This window comes from Rhinopithecus roxellana, chromosome 17, assembly GCF_007565055.1.
Source record: "Rhinopithecus roxellana isolate Shanxi Qingling chromosome 17, ASM756505v1, whole genome shotgun sequence".
Lineage (NCBI taxonomy): Eukaryota > Metazoa > Chordata > Mammalia > Primates > Cercopithecidae > Rhinopithecus > Rhinopithecus roxellana.
The window spans coordinates 105817947-105843552 of NC_044565.1; the positions used below are offsets into that span (position 1 = coordinate 105817947).

At 44.3% G+C, this 25606-nt stretch overlaps 1 protein-coding gene and 1 pseudogene across 1 annotated transcript; one reads left to right on the top strand and one right to left on the bottom strand.

Moving 5' to 3' along the window:
* Positions 1–1991: 1991 nt before the first annotated feature.
* On the top strand, positions 1992–2128 carry LOC115894484 (annotated as a pseudogene).
* A 20603-nt stretch (positions 2129–22731) lies between these two features.
* LOC115894166 (formin-like protein 5) lies at positions 22732–24658 on the bottom strand. The gene is made up of 2 exons (XM_030920498.1): positions 24133–24658; positions 22732–23992 (listed from the first exon to the last, which is right to left on the bottom strand). Exons 1-2 carry the CDS (start codon positions 24632–24634, stop codon positions 23955–23957), a joined length of 540 nt encoding a protein of 179 aa, XP_030776358.1. The 5' UTR covers positions 24635–24658; the 3' UTR covers positions 22732–23954.
* Between the last annotated feature and the right edge of the window lie 948 nt (positions 24659–25606).

Consider the following 25606-nt stretch of genomic DNA (forward strand, 5'->3'; position numbering starts at 1 on the left):
GCAACATGGGAAAGACCCACATACCCCTGCAGTTTCACTCAGTCCCTCGAGGACTTCAGTGAGATCTATTTGTACCTGGTGCCCAGAGTGGCAATTGCAGGTCAGTCCTGCATCCTGGCCATCTGGATGTGGTATTCTTAAAAGCCTCAGTGTTTTCCAGCCGGGACACCATTGAGGGAGGTGTGTGCAGTACAATCAGGCAGCTTGCAGCCAGTCTTTGGCCGTCTCACTAAGCCCAACCAGGAGGGCTGGAATGCAACACGGGAAGTTCTTTCTTCTCAGCCCCAGTCGCTAGGTCTGCAGGGTGGGGTGGAAATTGGCTTCTGGGTGACCACACCCAGCTCCCTATCCACTCTGTCCAGAGACTTTACATCCTCAACAGCTGCTGTCTGTGTTTGGCTTTCAACTCCGCTGCCTTGACCCAGCTCCCAGAGACCAGTTTACAGGAGACAACTGTGACACTAGCGTTCCGATCATATCTGACCTGAGCCCCCTCCTCATGGCCCCTCCTGCCACACACATTGTATGCCTTCATTTCCTTTCTAAGACAAGATTTATCTCAGAAAGTGGATCTTTGATTAGCTCATGGCTTTGCTCTTGAGTTGCTTGAAACTTATTCCAAAAGCTCTTCACTTGAAATACGGGAAAAAACTGGCTAATTTTCTTTTAGTGGGCATCAGTAGAATAAAGAAGAAGGTGATGTAGATGTATTTATTGTGCATTGCTTGGACTGCTCTGGAGTATGAGAATGGACAGTTAGTGATGCTTTATGAAGTATCTTGGCCCTTCTGTATCATCATTAGTTTTATTTTAATTTATTTATTCATATTTATTTATTTTTGAGACAGTCTCACTCCGTCACCCAGACTGGAGTGCAGTGGTGCAGTATCAGCTCACTGCAAACTCCGCCTCCTGGATTCAAGTGATTCTTCTGCCTCAGCCTCCCAAGTAGCTGAGATTATAGTCACCTGCCACTATGCCAGGCTCATGTTTGTGTTTTTAGTAGAGACGGAGTTTCACCATGTTGGCCAGGCTGGTCTCAAAAACCCCTGACCTCAAGCAATCTGCCTGGCTCAGCCTCCCAAAGTGCTGGGATTACAGGTGTAAGCCACTGCACCAGGCCTCATCATTAGTTATATAAATCAAGATATAACATGTGTTATGAACTTCTGTGGCATTGCCTTTTTAAGAGCTCATCATCCCTGAAAATCATTCAAAGCCTTCAACTTGGCAACAGCCCTCCTGGACATTTCTACAAAGGAAATAATTTAAAAGAAGAAGGGAAATCTTTACATGCACTAGATGTTTATAGAAGAACCACTTATAATAGTTATGGCCGGGCTCACACCAATAATTCCAGCACTTTGGGAGGCTGAGGTAGGCAGATCATGAGGTCAGGGGATTGAGACCATCCTGGACAACATGGTGAAACCACATGTGTACTAAAAATACAAAAATTAGCTGGGTGTGGTGACACGCTCCTGTAATCCCGGCTACTCAGGAGGCTGAGGCAGGAGAATCGCTTGAACCAGGGAGTTGGAGGTTGCAGTGAGCCGAGATCGTGCTATTGCACTCCAGCCTGATGACAGAGCTAGACTCTATCTCAGAGGGAAAAAAAAAAAAAAAAAGAACCACTTATAATAGTTAAAAACTAGAAACAACTTAATGCATAGCAGCAGGAGAAATGATTAAACAAGTTATGGCATATCCATGGGAAACCACGAAGCCACAAAAAAGATCATTAGGTAGACTATGCAAGGACAAGAAAATGTTTATTAGGTGATGTTAAACAAAAAGTGGAACACAAAAATTACATGAACATTATAATTATGCTTATGTAAACTATTTCTATATCTGACTGAAGACTGGAAGAAAATCTGGGAGAAAAGAAAGTGGTTGTGGTAAGTGGCAGAAATATGAGTGATGTTTTTCTTTTTGAATACTTTTAGTGTTGTAGACTTGTCTTAGTAATAAATAACTCTTTTTTTTTTATCGCTTCTCGGCCTTTTGGCTAAGATCAAGTGTAGTAATAAATAGCTCTTTTTTGAAAGAAAAAAAAAAAAAAAGATAGCCAAGCCCTAACTTGTTGTGTTTGCTTTTTACTTAGGGCAGTAACTGAGAAAACATTTCAAACATAGAGGAAGTCATACCAGCAACTATGAAGTGTTGAGGTCAAAATATGACGTTTCAATAATGAGGACAGTCAGGTGGAGAGATCTGAAGATAACAGAGACAGGAATACAGGAAATGGGTCAAAGAAGGCAGTTTTGGGGGTAGGATTTGCGTCGTTGAATATTTATGAAAAGAAACAAACTCACAGGCTTACATAGATTTATTAGTCTATATTGAGGCTGAGGATACCTGTGAACCAAAAATAAAACAAAACAGAACACAGAGAGAAAGTGTGTGTCAAAGAGATGCCTCATTAGCCTTTCTCTTTATCTCTTTGGAATGTGTGTCATCTCTAAGACATTAATTGTTCACTTTTTTCAACTGATCCTCTCCCTGAGGCAGCTGAGCAACTCACCTGGAGGAATGATTCAAATGATTCCTGATTTTTAAGAATTAATGCTTAGCCAAGTTAATTAATCATAGTGTACCAGCACTTGGAATCACTCAACCAAAACAGGCTTTACACATAGGAGATGCAACCACCCCAAGCTTTTCTTCACCCATAATCTTGCCTCAAACTTGTGTGGGTAGCTCGGGGCAAAATCTGGTTGCTGGCTGCCAATGGCATGCATTAATGGAGAAAAGCAGGCTGACAGTCTGCAGCCTGGGAAGGTTTTTGTAGAAGAGCCTGTGTGCTAGAGTTAATTACAGCCTGATTTAAATCTTAGATTGTGGATGGACCATGAAAAAGGCAGATTGATGAATACTGTGTGGTCAGATAAACCCAGATACTTAGCTCGCTCAAAAGGAAAAGAAAAACCCTAGAATCATCTTCTGGGTACAGACAATGCGGTAGGTCCAGTGAAAATTATAAGGTTTGGGTTAGATGGGGCTCCTTCCCACAACCCAAAACAGTGTATTCCGGGGACAAGAGAGAAATGCAGGCAGAATTCAAGTCAATAAACACATGTCACAGAACAAAATATAAGTAGCTATGATATACAAAAAGATAGCAATAAACTGGCCGGGTGCCGTGGCTCATGCCTGTAATCCCAGCACTTTGGGAGGCTGAGGCAGTCAGATCACCTGAGGTCGGAAGTTCAAGACCAGCCTTACCAACATGGAGAAATCCTGTCTCTACGAAAAATACTACATTAGCCGGCTGTGGTGGCACGTGCTTATAATCCCCGCTACTCAGGAGGCTGAGGCAGGATAATCGCTTGAAACTGGGAGGCAGAGGTTGCATTGAGCCAAGATCACGCCATTGCACTCCAGCCTGGGCAACAAGAGTGAAACTCCATCTCAAAAAAAAAAAAAAAAAAAAAAAGAAAAGAAAAAGAAATAAACTTTGACTTAGGAAGCCTGGGTTTAAATCCCAGCCATGGCCAGAGGCAGTGGCTCATGCCTGTCATCCCAACACTTTGGGAGGCTGAGGTGGGCAGATTACCTGAGGTCAGGAGTTCGAGACCAGCCTGGCCAACATGGTGAAACCCCATCTCTACTAAAAATACAAAAAATTAGCAGAATGTGGTGGCGCGTGCCTGTGGTCCCAGCTACTAGGGAGGCTGAGGCAGGAGAATCACTTGAACCAAGGAGGTGGAGGTTGCAGTGAGCCAAGATCATGCCACTGCACTTCTGCCTGGGTGAGACTCTGTCTCAAAAAAAAAAAAAAAACAAAAAAAAAGCATTATAGGCTGGGTGCAGTGGCTCACGCCTGTAATCCCTAGCACTTTGGGAGGCCGAGGCAGGCAGATCACCTGAGGTCAGGAGTTCAAGACCAGCCTGACCAACATGGTGAAACCCCGTCTCTACTAAAAATACAAAATTAGCCAGGCGTGGTGGCACATGTCTGTAATCCCAGCTACTCGGGAGGCTGAGGCAGGAGAATCGCTTGAACCCAGGAGGCAGAGGTTGCAGTGAGCTGAGATCGTGCCATTGTACTCCAGCCTGGGCAACAAGAGCAAAACTCTGTCTGAAAAATAAAAAAATTAAAATAAAAAGCATTACAAGGAAATATTTACAGTGCCTACAATACTGATATTACTCTGATCTCTGATATCAAACCCAGACAAAGATGTAACAAGAAAACAAAACTGCAGACCAATATCCTTCATGAGTATAAATGCAAAAATTGTTAGGAAAATATAGTAAATAGAATATAACAATATATAAAAGGATAGTACATTATAGCCATAACCCAGGAATGCAAGGTTAGTTTAATATTTGAAAGTCACTCAGTGTGATTTACCACAGTAACAGGTTGAAAAGGAAAACCATGTGAATATCTCAATAGATACAGAAAAAGAAATCCGACAAAATCCAAGACCTTTTTCTTCCTTTCTTTTCTTTTCTTTTCTTTTCTTTCCTTATTTCCTTCTTTCTTTCTTTCCTTCTCTGTTTCTTTCTCTCTCTCTCTCTCTTTTTTTTTTTTTCCTCATTCTGTTGCCCAGGCTGGAGTGCAGTGGTACAGTCTTGGCTCACTGCAACCTCCGCCTCCCAGGTTCAAGCAATTCTCCTGTGTCAGCCTCCCAAGTAACTGGGACTACAGGCCTGCACCATTACTCCCAGCTAATTTTTGTATTTTTAGTAGAAGTGGGGTTTTACCATGTTGTCCAGGCTGGTCTCGAACTCCTGACCTCAGGTAGTCTTCCCACCTTGGCCTCCCAAAGTGCTGGGATTACAGGTGTGAGTCACTGTGACTGGCCTCATTTCTGATTTTAAATAAAAGCAACTCTCAGTAAAGTAGGAAACTTCTTCAATTTGAGAAACGGCATCTATGAAAAACCTAAAGCTAACATCATACTTAATAGGAAAGACTGAATGCTTTTCCTTTAAGACCAAGAACAAAGAAAGGCTGTCCACTGTCACTGTATTTATTCAGCATTGTACTGGTTGTAGCCAATACAATAAGTCAAGAAAAAAATATAAAATGAATTAAGATTGGACAAGAAGAATAAAACTGTTTTTATTCTCAGACAACATGACTCTCTATGTAGAAAATTTGATGGACTCTACAAAAAAGCTACAGAACTAATAAATGAGTTTAACAAGCCTGCAAGATAAAAGATCAATATAAAAAATCAACTATTTCTAAATGGTTTCAATAAATACTTGGAAATTAAAATTATATAAATAATGACACTTATAATAGTACAAAATAATCAAATATTTAGAGAAAAAACCTTACAAAACAGCTGTAAGTTCTGTAAATTAAGGAAACATTGCTGAGAAAAATGAAAGAAGACTTTGTGCTCATGAATTAAAAGACTCAATATTGTTAAGATGTCATTTTTCCCCTAATAGATCTGTAGATTCAGTACAATCCTCATCAAAATTCCAGTAGGCTTTCCCCTCTCAGAAACTGGCAAACTTATTCTAAAATTCAAGCTTAATCTAGAATTCATATTTTTCTTAGAAAAAGAATAAAGCTGGATTTCAAGACTTGCAATAAAACTACAGTAATCAAGACAATTTTCATTTGTCTTGATAAATACCCAAATTATATTTGTCTTAATACAAATACCCAGTCTGGTATTTGTATTAGATAGACAAATAGATCAATGTAACAGAATAGAGAATCCAGAATAGACCCGCAAATATGTGGTCAATTGTAAACTGACTTTCAATAAAAGTGCAAAGGCACTTCAGTAGATAAAGTTCAGTCTTTTCAATAAATGGTGCTAGAACTATTGGATATTCATAGATTATAGACAAAAAACTAAACATCATTCTAAACTTTGCATTATATACAAAAATTAACTCAAAATAGACTTAAATATAAAACCTAAACGTATAAAACTTTTGAAAGCAAACAGGAGCAAATCCTTGTGACCTTGGGTTAGGTGAAGATTTCTCAGATCACCAAATGCACCATCCATACAAGAAAATTAATAGGCTGGGCACAGTGGTTCACGCCTGTAATCCCAGCATTTTGGGAGGCCGAGGCGGGTGGATCACCTGAGGTCAGGAGTTCAAGAGCAGCCTGGCCAACATGGGGAAACCCCATCTCTACTAGAAACACAAAAATTAGCCAGACGTGGTGGCATGCGCCTGTAGTCCCAGCTACTCAGGAGGCTGAGGCAGGAGAATCGTTTGAAACCGGGAGGCAGAGGTTACATTGAGCTGAGGTCGTGCCACTGTACTCTAGCCTGGGCGACAGAGTGAAACTTTGTCTCAAAAAAAAAAAAAAAAAGAAAGAAAAAGAAAAAAAAATTAATAAATTGCATTGCGTCAAATTAAGAATTTCTGCTCTTGCCGGGCGCAGTGGCTCACTGCCTGTGTAATCCTAGCACTTTGGGAGGCCCAGACAGGCGGATCACGAGGTCAGGAGATCGAGACGATCCTGGCCAACACGGTGAAACCCCGTCTCCACTAAAAATACAAAAAAAAAAAAAAAAAAAAAAAAAAAATTAACCAGGCGTAATGGCAGGCGCCTGTAGTCCCAGCTACTCAGGAGGCTGAGGCAGGAGAATGGCGTGAACCTGGGAGGTGGAGCTTGCAGTGAGCCGAGATATCGCCATTGCACTCCAGCCTGGGCGACAGAGGGAGACTCTGTCTTAAAAAAAAAAAAAAATTCTGCTCTTGAAAGGCATCATTAAGGGAATAAAAAGATGAGGAGAAAGGATTTGCCAATCATATATCTTACCAAGGAGTTTTTTGCAGTATATGTAGACTCTTAAAACTCAACAATTAAGAAAAAGCAAAACAAAACCCTGGTTAAAATATAAGCAGAAGGCTTGAAAGATTCTTCACCAAAGAAGATATAAGGATGGCAAATATGCCCATGAAAGATTTTTCAACCTCAGTAGTTATTAGGGAAATTTAAATTAGTATCATAATGGAATACCATTACACACCTATTAGAATGATTAAAATGAAAAAAAAAATACTGAGAATATCAACTGCTGGGAAGGATGTGGAGTAACTAGAACTTATACATTTCTGGCAGGCAAGCAAAATGGTACAACCACTTTGGAAACATTTTGGTAGTTTCTTTTCAAGTTAAACATACACTTACTATACCCACTTCTAGGTATTTACCTTGAAAAATGAAAACGTACATGCTTATGTCTGTACATGACTGTTTATAGCAGTTTATACTGCTTATTTTCAATTGCCCCAAATGAGAAACAACCCAAATATCCTTCAGTTGTGAATGGTTAGACAACATGTGGTACATCCACACAACGGGATACTACTTACCAATAAAAAGAATAAACTATTAACACATGCAAACACAGATGACTCTCAGAACAATTACACTGAGGGAAAGAAATCAGCTCCCCCTGCCCTCTCCCCCAAAAACATGCACACCATATGGTTTCATTTATTTAAGCTTCTAGAAAATACATATTAATCCATAGTGATAGAAAGCAGATTAGTGGTTGCAGAAGTAGTGGTTGCAGATTAGTGGTGCCTCTTTGTTGGACAACAAAGAGGCACAAAAAATTTGGGGGGTGAATAGCTTGATTGTGGTGATGGTTTCACAAGAATATAACATGTCAAAACTCATCCAATTGTATACTGAAATATGTTTGTCTTATTATTTGTCAGTTATACCTCAAGAAATCTGTTTTTTGTTGTTTTTTTTTCCCAAAGTCCAAGTGATTCTAATGTGCAGCTAAATTTGAGGACCACTGAAAGGCATATATGTAACTTTCCTAAGTCCATCAGCTTTTGGCTTACTTCCACAGAGAGTTTTCTATTGTTCAGATTCCAGTCTTGTTACAAATATGAAACTTACAGGATAACTACAGAATGACCATACATACAAATCATCAGTTAATCTCACTTCAGAAATTCCAGGGCCTTCATTTTAAGCCATAGGGAAGCCCTAGATAAAAATTATTAATTTGAAATGAAATACTGCAAGAGACTCAAGCCTCTAAGCTTCTAGGGCTATAAATCATCTACAGTGCAGAGATGATTTTGGATCTGATAATTTGGTTAAATTCCTCCTCCCATCCCTCATAGACTCAGCTTCTGTACTTCCCTTATTTTTGTCAGAGTTTTTTACTTGAACTCACTCCATTTTTTGCTTCTCTTTACTTTGACCTAACCTGTAGAGCTTCCAAAAATAGGTACTTGAGTGTATTGAAGAAGTTACTTTGTTAAGTTATGCAAGACTTCCCTAAATAAGCATTATTTCCCCTTTCCTCTCAGTGACTCACACAGGACGCTCAATAAAGGACTTGAAGGTGGCTGAAGGAGACCAGTTTGTCCCTTGTACCCAGTTTTGCTCAGAAGCAGGAGAATGACCTAGGGTGGCATATTTTAACCTTGAATATGTGTGTGAATCACCCAGGGATCCTGTCAAAATGCAGATTCGGTGTCAATAAGAGTGGCGTGGACTCAAGCTTCTGCATTTCTAACCAGCTTCTCCCCAGTGATGCCGATGCTGCTAGCTGGGTCACAAGACACATGACCTTTCAAAGTCCTTTCATCCCTGGACACTGCAAAACAGTAATGACCCTAATGAGGAGGAAGTCATTGAAGAGAAGCACTGCGTTAGTACCTCCTTGATTACACTCTCCAAGTGATGAACCTGCCTTATGTAAATGTTTATACATCTGGTAAGGGTAAGGATTCACTTGCTGTGAATAGCTCAGGATGTTTAAAAAGTGGTTGGATTTTTCTTACCTTTTTCTGGAAAGAATTTGCAATAGATAGGATGGTTTTTCTACGTTATATTAGTTAACCCAACTTAAGCCACTTTATAACTGCTGCATCTTGCCACTTCTTGTGTGTATGCTCACTTTATTTTCAAAAATATATAGTATCGAGGTATGAAATACTAATGTTTCATATACTATTTAGCTTCGGTTTTCAGTTCTTATGACAAATGGGCTGATTTCTCTCCTAGATCCTGAGGGGATTATGTTGTACGTCCTGATTTTTCCTCTTTTTGAGGCAAAGATAGCACTAGTAATATCAGCAGTTGCTTCTAATGATTTAGAGTTATAGTAAAATCTGTTGGAACGAATTGCAGGACAGTATTGTGGCATGGTTATGAATCTTCCTGGGGAAGCTGGCTGCAGCCTTTGGGTGGGTCTTTCTCACCCGCTACTCACTTCCCCCTCTGCTTTGTAAATCAGACTTCATGGGGTTTTTCCAAAGCACATTCCTGATTTTTGGAAAGGAATCAAATAGTTTAGTTTTGCTTAAAACCGACACATTGAAACACATTTCAAATATATGCGAATTTGTAATTTAAACAAAGCAAACTTGATGTGCTTAAAAGAGGCCGATCTGTATTTTCAGAAAACTCTTATTATGGGTAATTTTCCATCTCACTTTACCTTGATATTTAAATTAGTTCATCAAGATTTTCAATGAAAACTGGGAAAAAGGCATCCATAAAGGCTAAGAGTAAATTCGTATTCATAGCTCTGTATTCCTCGTCCAAGATTCCTTATTAAGTGATTACAGGAGCAGTTTTCTGTCTTTCAAGTCCATTTCTGCAGAAGAATTTGAATCACCACTGGAATGAATGTGGTAACAGGAGTAGTTCTGTCAACAATATGTGACACAAGGAAGGGAGTGCAGAAACTGGGCTGTCTGGACTACGGTTTTGGATGAGGTTTGGGATTTTTGTTGTTGCCAGAAAACTCAAAAGTTCAAAGAGAGTAGAAAAGCATATTGATTAGCTCTGGACTGGTCAAAGACTAGATTTATATCTGAACTTAACTAATGTTTTACACATGGTCTCCTCTGTGTTTTAAACATTTTTGTACCCCTAGTTATTTAAAGGCGAGGACCAGCTGAAAGCAATTCCTCTTCTTGTCTTCTCTCCTCCAAATCAAGGCCATTTAGTATGTAGGTAGATATTAAATCTCTAGGAACAAAGAGGAATGTGACTGGCCCAAATGACCCATCATCGCTGATGTTCATGCTGGCGCCAGAAGAGCTTCATGGCTTATTTTTCTCCCCAGATCTTCTACTCCAGAGGCCACGTTTGCAGGGATATCTGGAGAACCGAGATGAACACTTGCCTCTATGCCAATTCATCTTTCTTTTGGCCAGTTTATCAAGGATATTTGGACCTGCTGATGCACATTTCAGCTCCATCAGTTAATTTTCATTACAAAATTATGTTGCTAACATTATCAAGAGCATTGTGCCAAACACTTTACACGTATTACCTTATTTATTCCTCGTGATGCCCATATTACAGGTGAGGAAACTGAGGCTCAGGCATGTCATGTTACTTGCCCAAGTCCTCAAGGCCAGGATCCAAAACACAAAAAGTTTAACCTCAGAGCATGTGCTCTTAACCACTGTAGTGTTCTCCTTCTGTTATCTATAGATTCTTTCAGGACCTGGGAACTAAAGGAGTTTGGTAAAGAGACAAGGATGTGGACTTTCTAATAAAGTTCCTTTAAAGCTTCATTAATTATACATCCATTCAACAATAATCCACTCCTCTTCAACTCTTCTAGAAGCACACTTTCAATTTAAAGTCACAGTATCACTTTACAGCAGATCCCTTTTCCTGGTCCCAAGCTGGGTGAACAAGATTCTTTCTACTAGAAATCTGAAATTGAGAAGGAGAGATGCAGAGGCAGTTTCTGATATGGCTAGAAATGTAAGATGTAAACTCAGTGTAATATGCAAACTCGATAACTGCAGAGAAGGTCAAGTGCAATGACTCACACCTGTAATCCCAGCACTTTTGGAGGCTGAAATGGGAGGATTGCTTGAGCCTAGGAGTTTGAGACCAGCCTGGACAACATAATGAGACCCCATCTCTGATAACAATTTTTTTTTTTTTTTAATTAGCTGAGCACTGTGGCTTGCACCTGTGGTCCCAGCTATTCAGGAGGCTGAGGTGGGAGGATCACTTGAGCCCAGGAAACTGAGGCTGCAGTGATTAAGCACTACACTCCAGCCTGGGTGACAGAGGGGGAGACTCTGTCTCCAAAAACAAACAAACAAACAAACAAACAAACAAACAAACAAACAAACATAAAAAAAGAGAGAGAGAGAGAGAGAGAGGAGGGAGGTAGGGGGTGGAGAGGAAAGAAAATAGGAGAAAAGTTGTATATGTAGTAGACACACAGAGAAGCTGAGATCAGATGGGGAACTTTTTGTTGATTTCCAGTACCTAGATCCAGTCCTTGTGACGCATCCTTATTTCCCTAAAAGTAATCTTTTTGCTTTAGCTGGTCCAAGTTGATTTCTGTGCCTCACAATCAAACTCCTGATTGATCCTCATTCAAACTCCTACAAGACCCAGGAATTGTAACACTTCTGTATCATCCCAGGGTCCAACAGAAGACTGTGCATTCAATCAATGCTGTTGCTCTCCATTCTCTACTCCAGTGTAGTGCAACCCGCCCCCTAATCTTGAGCCTTTATCCAATCATCTGATTGTGTTGCCTGAATCCAGGTTCTTTTCTCTCCTATTCACTTTATATTCTACCATGAGATCAATCTTCCAAAACTTTGTTTTCTCCATGTGTCACTTTCCAACTCAAAAGTCAGTGGCTCACTAGCCTCTAATTGTGTCTCATGGAACACTGGAAATGTTCCATGAGAAAGAGTTCTGTTGCCAAAGATGCTTGGAATATCAAATCTTCGTCTCTCAATACTGCCACATATAAAAGCATATTAAAAGCTTTGAGAAGTTCTGCTTATAAACCATCCCCCCCCCCCACCAAAAAACAAAAACAAAAACCCAGCTTAAATTTGCTTGATTTAATGTGTTCTTTCTTGGTGTAACATCTATGGCAAAGGGGAATACCTATAGAATTAAGGCCAAACATCTTTTTGGCTCCGTACACATGCCCAATATATGAGTTATCTGATCTAATTTACCATTTCTCCCTCTGCTGCAGCCAGATGAGCCTCTTTCTTGCTTCCTGCGCTTTCTCATCTCTGTGCCTCAGCTGTAGTGTCCCCTCCTCTTGAAATGTTCCTTGCCCACCTTGCCTCCAAGCTCTACCGGGTTCTCTCTGGAGTTTTCTCAACCACCCAATTCCACATTGCACTTATACTCTTCTCTCTTCCTAAAGCACATGTGATCTGAAAAACATAGCATTCAGTCATAGTTATTTCATCATAAATACAGTCCTATGTTTCTACCTGACTCTTTTAAAATTGTGTTTGTCACTCCAGGAAGACGGCGATCTTTTTTTTTTTTTTTCTTCTTGAAACAGGGTTTCACTCTGTCACCCAGGCTGGCATGGAGTAGTGTGATCATAGCTCACTGCAGCCTTGACCTTCCTGGCTCAAGTGATCCTCCTTCCTTGGCCTCCCAAAGTGCTAGGATTAGAAGTATGAGCCACCACATCCCACTAGCAATCTCCTCCTCCTCCTCCTCCTCCTCCTTCTTCTCCTCCTTCCTCTTCTTCTTCTTCTTCTTCTTCTTTTTTTTTTTTTTTGAGCTAGAGTCTTGCTCTGTCTCCCAGGCTGGAATGCAGTGGCGCAATTTCAGCTCACCACTACCTCCGCGTCTATGGTTCAAGCAATTCTCATGTCTCAGTCTCCTGAGTAGCTGGGACTACAGGTGTGCACCATCATGCCTGGCTAATTTTTATATTTTTAGTAGAGACGGGGTTTTGCCATGTTGGTTGGGCTGCCGTCTAACTCCTGACCTCAGGGGATCTGCCTGCCTCGGCCTCCTAAAGTTCTGGGATTACAGACATGAGCCACTGCGCCCAGCCTGGTCAGCAATCTTCTTAAAGGTAGAAACCATACTTTTCTTCTATAATACCATTTTCAGGACTGGCACAAAATATGTTTTTAAGAATTATACAATTGAATTGAATTGAGCTACTTCCCTGATTTAGAATGACAAATGCTTTCTCTCCATTTGCTTAAGAATCAACTGGCCTTGCTATTTAGAGGCAAGCATGTCCAATGCCCAATGCTAGGCTTTCCCTGGAGAACACAGGGCAGCTGAATGCTTGGGGAAGAATTGCTTCTGCTATGGCAGGGTTCTTTTGAGTAGAGAACTTTAAAGGGATCATTATCTGCTTGTAAGAAATGGAGGTCAGCATGCCTGAAAACAGGAGTTGTGCAGATAACCTTGCCATATTTAGAATTCTATGCTTGGAAATAGCCTAAGTGCTCTTCCATATAAAATTGGGTAAGCCTATTATAGCATATCTATTGCACAAAATCATATATAGCTTTAACAAATCATATTGCAGAAGAATATGTAATGATTTTGGAAAAGATTTATGATATAATGTATGAGAAAGAATGTCTTTCTTTTCTTTTCTTTTTTTTTTTTTTTGAGACAGAACCTCTCTGTCGCCCAGACTGGAGTGGAGTGCAGTGGTGCAATCTTGGCTTACTGCAACCTCCACCTCCCAGGTTCAAGCAATTCTCCTGCCTCAGCCTCCAGAATAGCTGAGATTTACAGGTGTGTGCCATCATGCCCAGCTAATTTTTGTATTTTTGGTAGAGATGGGGTTTCACCATGTTGGCCAGGCTGGTCTTGAACTCCTGACCTCAGTTGATCCACCTGCCTTGGCCTCCTAAAGTGCTGGGATTACAGGCATGAGTCACCGCGCCCAGCTGAGAAAGAATTTCTAAAATAGCATATACACTATGTTTCTAACTTGATTTTAAAAAGAATATGCATTGAAAACCACACTGGAAAGGTACACTAACATGTTAATCTTGGTTAAATCTGGGTGGTAGGGTCACAAGTGTTGTTTTTTTTTTTCCGACACCTTCTTGTATTTTTCAGTATCTTCCTGGTTTTCTACATTGAATATATATCACTTTTGTAATCAGAAAAAAAAGTCAATCAAAACACAATTCTATGTTTTCTCTCTTCCCCTAGCTCCTGTCTTCATCCTGAATGATTGTACCCAGATTCAGAGGTCTGGAGAACTCTCTCTATTTTCGCTTGGTTCCTTACTCTCTAGTTGACTATGGTCAGCTTTCTTTTCTGATTAGGCATTGGGCTAATATGGCAATGTCCCCAGAATTCAGTAATAACCTAGACATTGCCCAGGGCAGGCATCTGAGATGATTATAAAGAGCAGATCAAAATAACTTCTGCCTCTTAGTTTCCTTAGACATATTTCAATTCCTCTCACTTACTTATTGCCCAGGCTAGAGTGCAGTGGTGCCATTTTGGCCCACTGCAACCTCCGCCTCCCAGGTTCAAGCAATTCTCCTGCCTCAGCCTCCCGAGTAGCTGGGATTACAGGTGTGCGCCACCATGCCCAGCTAATTTTTGTATTTTTAGTAGAGACAGGGTTTCACCATATTAGGCAGGCTGGTCTCGAACTCCTGACCTTGTGATCTGCCTGCTTCAGCCTCCCAAAGTGTTGGTATTACAGGCGTGAGCCACCATGCCCGGCCAGACTGGGTAAATATTTTAATGGATTTAAATTACATTTTCTGCAGGACTGCTGTTTATTTTACTGTGTTTTTTTTGCTTGCACTGAACCACATAGGGCTCTCCGTCATATCTGGTTTGCACAAATATGAATGTCTTTCTCATGAATGAACTTATCCATTTTATGGAGAAAATGATACAGGCTTACCCTACTTCAAGGCTTATTGGCTGCTCTCTCAGCCCTAGCTGATCACCACTGATGTGCTTATATTCCCTACATGAAACTTAAGGCACAGCTTTAAATGAAAGGCACACTGTAAATGAAAAGCATAGCTGATTTGGTTTGAATCCGTTTTGGCGAAAGACAGTACGATTTGGTTTGAGTCCTTCTTGTGAACTGGGGTCTAGTCAAGAGGGACCTGCTGGAACTTCTGCCAGGAGTCCTGTGGAAACTAAGAGATGCCTGGGGCTGGTTAGGTGTGTTGTGAGGTGAAGCCTCCAGACTGAAAAGTCTCTGGGATTCTATTTCCCTAGGACAAGTAAGGCCTCCTGGCCCAGACCCTGCTCTGGCCTCAAGCCCTCAGGGCAGCAATACAGCTAACATTGCAGGTCTGTAACCAAAATGTCTAGGGGGCTTTAGGAGCTCCTTTAACTTGGTTGTGCTGAGTGCAGAGGCTCCTTGCACAGCACTGGCATCTTGGAAGAAAGGATATGTTGGCAGTCAGCCTGGAGGCTGCAATCCCTGTGAGAAAGGAAGGCAGGCTGGTGTTACAGTGCTATGCTGGGGGCCAGGCAAGCAGCACTGTTAGCCCATCTGAGTCCAGTGATCACAGGGCTCCGATGAAATGGGCCTGGGGACTGCCCAAAATATCTGCTCCTGCAGAATCTTCTACTGAGAAGGCATTTGGGGGAATAGGAGAAGAGAGGAGTTTCTTTTTCAAAGAACTCACTATTAGGGTCTTGTTCTTTAGACTTTGTTCACTCTGGTGCCTCTCTGTTGAACTGTGTCATTAGCTCACTAAAGGCTGGCAGAGAAGCTAAAAACCGACTGTCTGTGATGGGAACTGGGTAAGCCAGTGCCACTGGCTCAGGCCTTTATCTACCTTATATGTGCTAAATAAAGTTGCTCTATTACCTACCATACAGGAAATCTCATCTCATCTCTCTCTCGTTCTCTCTCTCCCTCCCTCGGGTTAATTATACATACCTGATTCGGTTGTTCGTTTCAACTCTACCTAACTTTACTCTCTAACCATGCATTTGTCATCGGTTCTATTTGCTCTTTCTAGTCCCTTTTCCCCCTTTGCCCTTGTCCCAGCCACTTCCCATGACTGAAGAAATAACTCACTCTGACTGGATTCTTTTCACTCATTCAAAAAGTTTTTATTGTCTGCCTATGACCTGCCAGGCACTGTTCTGGTCATTTAGGATAGGTTTGTGAACAAAATAGATAAAGATCCCTGCAGGGAGGGGGAAGAAAGATAATCAGCAATACACATAACAAATATTTAAATTACATAGTATGTTAGACTTCTTAAGTGCCATGAGGACAAAAAAGAACAAGATTATGCGGGTTAAGGGTGATCAGGAGTGTCAGGGAGTAGGAGGAAGGGTGGATGATCAGGGTGGGCCTCACTGAGAAGGTGAAATTTGAACATTGCAGGAATGAGAAAGTTCATCAAGTAGATATCTGGGGCAAGTGTATTCAGGTAGAGGGTACAGCTAGAGTAAGGACACAAAGGTAAGCACATGCCTAGTGTGTTTAAGGAACAACAAGGAGGCTGAAATGAGCAAGGAAGAGTGTCAGAAAAGTAGAGAGATGCAGCAGACAGATAATGTAGAAACATTTTGACTTTGTAAAGACCTTCATTTCTTTTGGCTTTTTTTTTTTTTTTTTTTTTTAGACAGGGTCTTGCTCTATTGCCCAGGCTGGGGTGCAGTGGCATGATCATCCCTGGCTCAAACAATTTTCCCACCTCTGCCTCCTGAGAAGCTGGGACTACAGCCATGTGCCACCATGCCCAGTTAATTTTTTGATTCTTTCGTAGGGTCAGCGTGGTCTTGAACTCCTGGGCTAAAGTGATCCTCCCTCCTTGGCCTCCCAAAGTGCTGGGATTATAGGCATGAGCCACTGTGCCCAACCTAGGACTTTAGTTTTGAGAGAAATGGGAGTTATTGAAGTGTTACCTTAAGAAAAATGGGGGGCAGGGATACTGAAGAGATTTGATTAAAGAAGGGGTATGATGTAAAGTACTTTTTTTTTTTTTTTTTTTTTTTTTTTTTTTTTCTGAGACAGGGTCTCATTCTGTCGCCCAGGCTGGAGTTGAGTGGCCCCATCTCGGCTCATTGCAACCTCTGCTTCCTGGAATCAAGCAATCCTCCCACTTCAGCCTCCAGATTAGATGGGATTACAGGCACACACCACGACACCTGGAACATTTTTGTATTTTTAATAGAGATCAGGTTTCGTCATGTTGCCTAGGGTGGTCTTGAATTCCTGGGCTCGAGGGATCCTCCCTCCTTGGTCTCCCAAAGTGCAGGCATCAGGGGTTACAGGCATCAGCCACTGCACCCGGCCTCTCAGGTGCATTCAAAAGAGATCATTGTGGCTGCTGTGTTGAGAGCAAGAGTAGATTCAGGTGAGAATCTACCAGGTGAGAGATGATGGTGGCTTCAAGTAGATGGAGGCAATAAAGGAGGCAAGAAGTGGTTGGATTCCGGATGTATTTTGAAGGTAGTATTAATACTTGCCAGATGCCAGATCTGGTGTATGTGTGAAAGGACAACAGGTGTCAGAGATGACTCTAAGTTTCTGGCCTGAGCAACTGGAAGAATAGAGTTGCCATCAGTTGTGATGGGAAGCCTGTGCGTAGGTCAAGTTTGGGGGAGCAGATCAAGAGTTTGGTTTTGGACATGTTGAATTTGGAGATGTGGAACAGACAGTTGGATATATGAGTCCAGGGTTCAGGGAAGAGATCTGGAGCTAGAGATATAAATGTAGGGGTCATGGGCATGTTGATGGTATTGGAAATCATGTATTAATATTTGTATGAGACCATCGAAAGATGTGGATAAGGAAGAGTAGAGAACTGAGGTCTGAGCCCTGGGCATTTCAACATTTAGGGGTTAGGGAAAAGAGGAGGAACAAAGAAAAAAGACTAAGAAGGTTTGAAGGAGTGAGGTATCAGGAAAAAATCAAGCAAGTAAGATGCCCTGGCATGAACCTCAGTGAAGAGACTGTATCAAGGAGGAGGAAGTGGTCAGTTATGTCAGATGCTGTTAATCAATAAGATGAGAGCTGAAAATTGACCCTTGTATTTAGTAACATGGAAGTCATGATAACTTTGACAGGAACAATCTCTGTAGGCTAATGGGGATATAAGCCTGATTTGAAGTTGGTTTGAGAGAGAATTGGAGGAGGGGAATTGGACATAGCAAGTATAAATGATTCTTTTTTGCTCTAAAGGGGAGTAAATAGGGCAGACGCTGCTGATGGAAGTAGTCATTAAAAGACTTCGTTGTTTTTTAAGATATGAGAAATAGTAGCATGCTTGTGTACTGATGGAAAGGATCTGGTAGAGAGAGAGAGAAAGAGACAATTTGGTGGAGGAGAGAAAGGAAGCATTGCTGGAGTAATGTCTTTGAGTAGGTGAAAGGGACAGGATTGTGTGCACAAGTGGAGGAATTTGCTTTGATGGGCAGGTAATAGGTGGAAAGTGTGAAGATGCAACTTCTGGTCAGAGGATAAATGTGGTAATGGGAATCTGTAGAGCTCTTTCCCGGTTGCTTCTATTTTCCCAGTGGAGAAAGAATACAATTATCAGTTGAAAGTAAGGGTGGGAAGGAAATGCTAAAGATTTGAAAAGAGAAAAAAAGGTATGAAACTGCTGTCTAGGAGGAAAGGTGAATGAATGGATCAGGGAAAATGACCTGATCAGCATTAAGGGCCCATGGAGTTTCATCATCATGAATTTAAAGTGAATCAAGCAGTGTGGCTGTGTGTTGTTCTCCAGCCACGTTCAGCAGCAGGTATGGAGGTATGAAGTAGGTGCAGAGGTGGATTTGACTAAGTCTGCGTCAGGCTAGGTGAATGTGACAAAGGAAAAGAGAAGCAAAGAGCTGAAGGTGTGCAGAAGGGGCAATGATAATGGCTGAACCGTGAAATTGACACTGGGTCAGGAGGGGAGTAGGAACATCACAGGGTGGGCAACAGTGTATAGTTCGGATGGGGTCAAAGCATAGCTGGGATGCATGAGACGAATTAGAAAGATAGGAGGTTGCAGTCAGAGAGTGGAATGCATGAAATTGAGATTATGGAGAGGTTGCAGTTGTAGGTAATCACAATTATGGGTTGAGTAGAGGAAAGATCATTGGAGGAAAGGAGTTCAAGGGACTGAGAGGCTCCGGTGTTGAAAGGGTCATCTACATGTACATTTTAATCACCAAGCGTTAAGACAGTACATATTAGAGAAACAGTTAACCAAGCCCTAAAATAATTGAAAAATGACCTCTGGGCATCAGGAGAAGACAGTAGTGATTTATGTAACCTGAAGATATAAAATTCACTGTGGGGTGCAAGGGTTTGCAGAGGAGCAGGAAGATATTTCTGAAAGTGTGAAGAGTAAGAAAGACACCTATGTCACCTCTTGGTGAGAAGGTTGTGAGAGAACAAAATAGCCCCTGCTTGAGAAGGTGGTGGAAAAAGCAATGAGCTCAGGGGACAACCAGGTGCCTCTTGGGGAAAGAAGTGAAGCAGATGTTGAGAGGATAGATTGAGGATAAAACAGATTTTGCTAATCATGGATCGTGAACTCCAGCGGGCATGGAGGAAGAGTTTCAGGAGTTGGGGAGGGTGGAAGAAAGCCCTGGGATAGGGAAAAGACATAGCCTCATGGGGATTCGTGGGCTGAGATTAGGCGAGCTGGGAACCAAGCAGCTCTTAAGGACTGAAGTCAACAGGGGCAAAGGCACGATGAGATGAGCTTCTTTGGATGCAAGGCAGATGATGGTGGAAAGGCGGTGAGTGTTGGGGTCGAGAAGTTTCAGGGGCTCCTTCTTCCCACCAGATGGTGAAGGGGAAGGTTAGGAGAGTGTCTCTGAGTGATCCCAGCTGCAGGGGCCTCCCCTCCTCCTCTCCTATTCTCTCATCTTTCATCTTTTCCAAAGGCTGCACCCAGCAGTTGTGACAATTCTGATTCTGCTACATTATTCACTGGCTTTAAAAGAGGTTGAATAGATTTTTCGCTCTCTGATTACTGAATTTCCTGTTTCTCTGAAAGCCTGAAATGTACTTGATCACATCCACCCTCCTCCCCACCCCAGAGGGCACATCCGGGGCTCTGTTGACACACTTGTCACATGGGCGACTTTCAAAAACAGTCAGAGTTAAATATTCACAGAGCTGAACGCCCCCCAACCCCCCAGAGAGGCATTTGAGGCGGTCCCAAGGGCTATCAGATAGGTCCTCTTATGTAAGCCCTTTTCATTCATTCCCACATCTCCATACAAAACCTTCCCTCACTCTACTCCTCTCTGCGCATTAAACTGCTTTGGCAAGAGGAGCCTCCAAATTGGGGGAAGACAATTTTTGCTCATGTGGTCTGTGTTTCAGAGAACACAGCTGCTCACCATCTTGGTGAATGAGATCGTGCTTCGATTGTGGCTGCTCAGACCCAAGTTTATCACTGGGGCCTCCTCTTCACTCAGCTTCTCCTCTGGACTTAGCTTTGTCCTGGTCAAAAGCCAGATCCATTCCTTTGGACTCGCTCATAGCGTAAGTTGGCAGCCATCTAATCACCTCCAGACTTTGCCTCTGACCATCACCCAAGGCACTTCCAAAGAAGAGTTGCAGGGAAGGGGGCCCAGGATGCTAAGAAAAGCTTGGTGTTTGCTGAATTAAGTGAGAGGATGAGCTCTGGGGAAACAGGTGATGTTTCTGTCACACATCCTAGTTTCATAACAACTGTTTAAACACCAACTTCTCATCTTGTGGTTTTATAGAACTGTAGAAATCTTCTCTGCTGTGCTCTGGCCATGGCCTGACACTGTCTGGGGGAGCAATGCTTTCTCTCTGTAATTTACCTCAATTTCCCTTAACGAGCTCTCAGGATAAGATCTCCATGCTGGGATGTGACTAGTTAGATTCAATAGTTACCTCTTTAGGGAATGTTTGCATTTTGGTGTGAGAGGAGGGGTGGGCCAAGCAGTTGGTGGGAGAAAGAGACAGGATGGGATGGTGGAGACTGTAGTAGACTGCAAAATACATGTCAGTGTGGCCAGAATTTTAGATTTAGGGGAAAAGGCTTACAAATCCAGATGTTTTGGTATAATCTTCCAATTTAAAATTTTTGGTAATTAATTCAAGTTTTAAAAAAAAGCTAGGTGAGCCAGATAAAATACATCTTTGAGTTACCTTGGACCATGGACCTAGGTGAAGTATCAGTGACATGTATAAATAGAAGCACACTTTTGGCTTAAATGCGTTTGGTGTTAAGCACAATGGTTCTTCTATGGTTAATTTTTGGCAAAAATGCCAGTGGTGCTGCCTTGTGGTCCTGAAATCATACTGGAAGGGCTGGCACAGGACTGACTCTGGCCTTGGTGACTTGCATCCAGTCCATTCGGAATCCTGTTCCTATGGATAGTTTCTTCCTTGATATAAGTTGCCTGGGTCCCTCAGGAAAGCCATCAAATTCAATGTGAATGCAATCACTCAGGTCGGCTAAAGGCAGGTGAGTGTAACAGGAAGGCCTTCCTCATTGTGAAAGACAGCTGAAGACTGCAATAGAGTCCTTTCCATCTCTGATCAGAGAGACTGGCAGAGTTTATTGTCCCACAGCACAGGTTTAACACGTGACCTCTGGAATCAGATGCATGGGTTCAAACTTCTCCCCTATTAGCTGGGTGTCCTTGGGCAAGTTAATTAGCCTCTCTAACCTCAGTTTTTTAATCTGTAAAGTGGGGAGTTAATAGTACCTTCTAAGTAGTATTCAGCAGGATGGCGCTTGCAAAGTGCTTCCTTAGCAGTTCCTGAAGTGTAAGCTTCTACATCGGAAATGGGATGTGACTTCATGTTTAGAAGACTCACTATGTTTTAAATTTTGCTGGGGCTCAGAAAATGATAAGTCAAAGTATAATGCCTTGGCATGCTGAGTACTGTGAACTAAAGGAGATTGGAAAGCCTTAGCAGCAGTCTCAGAAGCAAAATCTCTCTCTGAACTTCTCTTGGCCTATTTCCCACCCCTTCTTCCCCCTGAATTCATAGAAACCAGAATTCCTCTTCCCTATGGCAGGTCCTAACAATTAGAACCCCTTTCCCCCAAAGCAAGCCATAAAATCTAGACCTGTTACTCTAAGTTCCCCCTGCCTATCTGTGTAGGCACTGGTCATGAAGAGATTCTCTGACCTACCTCTGACTGTGAGTTATAAGACCTGTGTTCCAGACAGCCCCTGCCCCACACCCAGGAGGAAGGAATGCTGCTCAGAGAGGCCAAGAAGAATCTGAACAGACAGGCCTTGCTGGGTTTTCCCCCTCGTCTATTACCATTAGATCGTATCCTTTTGTCTATTTTTATGCTTAGGTTCAATGAAGAATGGACAGCATGTATTTCTACCTAAGCAGAAAAATAGACAGTTTTCCCTGGGTCACTGGGTTTTCATTTCTGAAGGCTCCTGTGTCCCATAAAACTTTGATTTGGTAAATTTGTTATGCTTTTCTCTTGTTAATCAGTCTTTTGTTATAGCAGTGACCCTTATGATGGGTGAGGAAAGGTATCTCACATCTTTTCTCCCCCACCCCCCCACAATAGGGACTTATTGAACCGCACCACACCGAGCCCCAGGCCCAGGAGACTGGGCTCAGAAAGTCCCACTGAGTTCCTAGGCACCAGCCTTCTGGTAGAGCAACTTTGTTTTCTAGTGTGGTTCTATCCCTTCTTTGCATATGCCTTCAGCTTCTTCTTTCCCCTCTTTTAGGTCTACTCTGCCTCTAGCCTGTGTTTTAATCACATAAAAAATGCTATTAAAAATGTAGAATCAAGGGCTGGAGAGAGTGGCTCAAACCTGTAATCCCAGCAAGTTCAGAGGCTGAGGTGGGCAGATGGCTTGAGCCCAGGAGTTCGAGACCAGCCTGGGCAACATAGTGAAACCCCGTCTCAAAAAAAAAAAAAAAAAAAAAAGATTAACCGGGCGGCCCTGTAGTCCCAACTACTAGAGAGGCTGAGATGGGAGGATCGCTTGAACCTGGGAGGTCAAGGCTGCAGTGAGCCATGATCATGCCACTGCACTCCAGCCTGGGTGACAGAGCAAGATCCTGCTTCAAAAAGAAAAAGTTTAGAATCAAATTTTAAATTGTAAACTCTGATTGAGGTTGTTGCCTTCCAACTATGCTTATTCATCTAGAAAGAGAAGTCAGCATTTCTTGAAGTCTGGCCGCAGTATGGGGTCCCTGAGAGAAAGCCTCTAAAAATATCAGGGGGAGGGAGGGAGAGGTATGTGATTGAAAGTTAGGGAGGTGGTTCCAGAGAAGAGGCCAAGCCCTCAGGTTGGGCCGCCAGAGGCTCCGAGGAGAAGAAAGAAAAGGAAGCCAGGCCTGCGATCCTGATGGAGCCCGCTCCTCCCACCGCGGGGAGATCCGCCCTCAGCGCTGTGGTGGCCGGAAGTGCTGGGCTCGGGCGGGTGGGGGTGAGGGGCTGCCTGGGAGCTCAGTCTCCGGGCTGGGCTGGGCTGGGATATTTATAGCACCTGGGTTTTTGGGTCTGCCTCCACCTGGATTTATTTATGCGGCCTGTGGCTGTGGCGCGTGTGGGGAATGAAGGGGGGCGGATCTCTCTGCAAGGGTCCAGTTCTTGGCCTTGGGACTCTAGCTGGAATGGAAACGACAAATCACAACCAGGGGCTGTCTGGGGTAACACAGGCAGAGCAGCACTTGGTGCTGCGCCTGCAAAGCCGCCGGTGATTGGGCCTGGTGAAACTCGGGGCTTTCCAGATCCACGCGGTGTCGCCTTTGCGGCCGCCGTGGGCGTGGGTGAGGCAGGTGTGGGCTACCGGGAAGCGATCCCCCCACGCAAGTCACCTCGAGCTCCAGCTCTCACGCCTTCCTCCGCAACTCCTGGGAAGAATTAAAGGCGGAAAAATGTTCCGTCTCCGGAGGGATCTGTACTTGGAAAGAGAACTCGGAGAGCACGTGGTGGCCGGCCCCATCTGCAGACCCAAAACTAGAGAGCCACGTTTGCGAACCCATCTGCACTTTCGACTTCCCCTGATCACTACGTGTCTGGCTGCTCTCAGACTGCGATGACATCACTTTAAAAAAACGTAAATAACCGTCCTTTGGGCCTTTCAAGAACCTAGTGATTGAGGAGAGGGCAACGCTGAACGCTGAATCTCGAGGAAGGCTGTGTCGTGGGACCCTCAGGCATTGTTTAATCTGTGCAGGGCGCAGTCTTGGGCAGGTCCCAGCCCTCTCCTCTGCCCACTCACAAAGCCCAGCCTGCTTGCTCCATTGGCAACTGGGCTGGAGGAGAGGCGAGGGGCAGGGTGGGCGCTAAGATCCTGTGAGGAAAGCCAGGACCCTCGTGGTACCTAGGGAAATGAAAATCGCGTTGACAGTAGTCCAACGCTTTGCTTTTCTCATTCATCCCTCGGACAGCACGAGACAGGCACTCCTGCCAACGTCCCCATTTCACAGATGGAGAAACTGAGGCTTAGGCAAAGCAATTTACCCCAGGGTGACGGAGCGTCAACTTCAGTTTCCAGCTCGGACGCGAGGGGCCGTCGGGGGCGTTCCGGGGAGGGGGTGCCTGGGCCGGGGGTGGGCACGCGGGGCTGAGAAAAGTTCTGGCAGCGGCGCGGGGTGTAGCCGGCGTCTGGCGGGGCCGCACGGGCCTGGAGCTGCTGGAAAGGCTGGTCTGGTTGCCCGGGACGAGGGGAAGGCCTGCCCGGAATCCCGAGCAGCACGGCGGGGCCGGGGCAGCTGCCAGGCTCGGCTGGGGACCCGCTCGCGCTGCGGTCGGTCGGCGGCGGGCAGGCCACATACCGCGCGGCGTGGAGGAAATGGCTGGGATTCCTCCTGCGGCGCCGCGCGGGCCTCGGGGCGGGCGGGGCTCCCCCAGTGTGTTGGGGCGGGGGCGGGGCGCGGCGGAGGGTGAGCCGGGATCCCGGCGCTGGCGGGGGCGCCCCGACCTGGGTCCTCGTACCGGAGCGCTCCCGCCACTTTGCCAGCATCTGGGCCTCCGGAGCCCCGTGAACCGTCAAGAAGGGGAGTACGTGAAGGGGTGCAGGTTCGACTCCTGCAGAGACTCCCCGGCCCCGCCCAGCCTCCTGCCCGCTTAGCGTCTCTGCCTCAGGCCTGAGGGGCCTGAGTCACCCACCCGCAGAGCGGCCCTATAGCCCCTGCTGATCCGAATCAGGTCCTGCCTTCTGGGATGGAGCACGCACGACACGCGTGGGACCCAGCGAAGAGGATGCTGAGGACCTGGGCGCTGCTCCGGGCAGTGAGGCCTCCGCAGGTCCCAGTTTCAGCCTTGGAAAGTCCTGGCCGCTGACGTCCTCAGTGTTTTAGGCGCAGCCTCAGGCCTTTCTACTGCAGGCATGGTGGGCCAGGCGGAGTTGGCTTCTAGGGGATGAGGCTTGCCGTGCCAGAGAGGCCGGCCCCTGGTGAGATTGTTGCCTTGAGTGTGGTGGGTGAGGGTTAGAGGCAGAGCCAGGAGGATGGCACCTGAGGTCAGTCGTGACCTGGGCCTGAGTGAGGAGGCCGCTTTATACTGTACTGGGGCGTGGAGGTGTGAGAAGATGGAAAACCGGGGGGTTGGGTTAGCTTGAGAAAGCTCCCAGCTTCCTCTGGACACAAGCAAAAACGTGATTTGGCTGGGGAATTGGAAGCAGAGAAAGTGAATGGAGGGCCTTAGATTGGGTCCCCTATAACATCTGCTAGGAGGGTGGCCCCTGGCACTTGGAACAGGGACTGACTGATGAATCCATGATCTCTTTCGTCCCTCAGTCTGCACTAGGATGTCAGATCCAGTCAAGAGTGGCATTTGAGAGGCATTACCTTCTGCCTTGCACCCCTAAACCCTTCCCGCTGCGGTCTGCTGCACTCACTGCCCTCCTGCCCTTCTCTGGTTTCCAACTCCAATGGCGTCTATTCTCTATGAATTATTCCTTGACCCCCACAACTTCTCCCTCCATCTGCTTCCA

Bases quoted from the DNA above. Each gene is read 5' to 3' on its own strand.
- LOC115894166 (XM_030920498.1), bottom strand. From the start codon at position 24,634: ATGCTGGCAAAGTGGCGGGAGCGCTCCGGTACGAGGACCCAGGTCGGG. The intron at 23,993-24,132 runs GTAAATTGCTTT...TCATTTCCCTAG, and splicing joins TGACGCTCCGTCACCCTGGG to GTACCACGAGGGTCCTGGCT.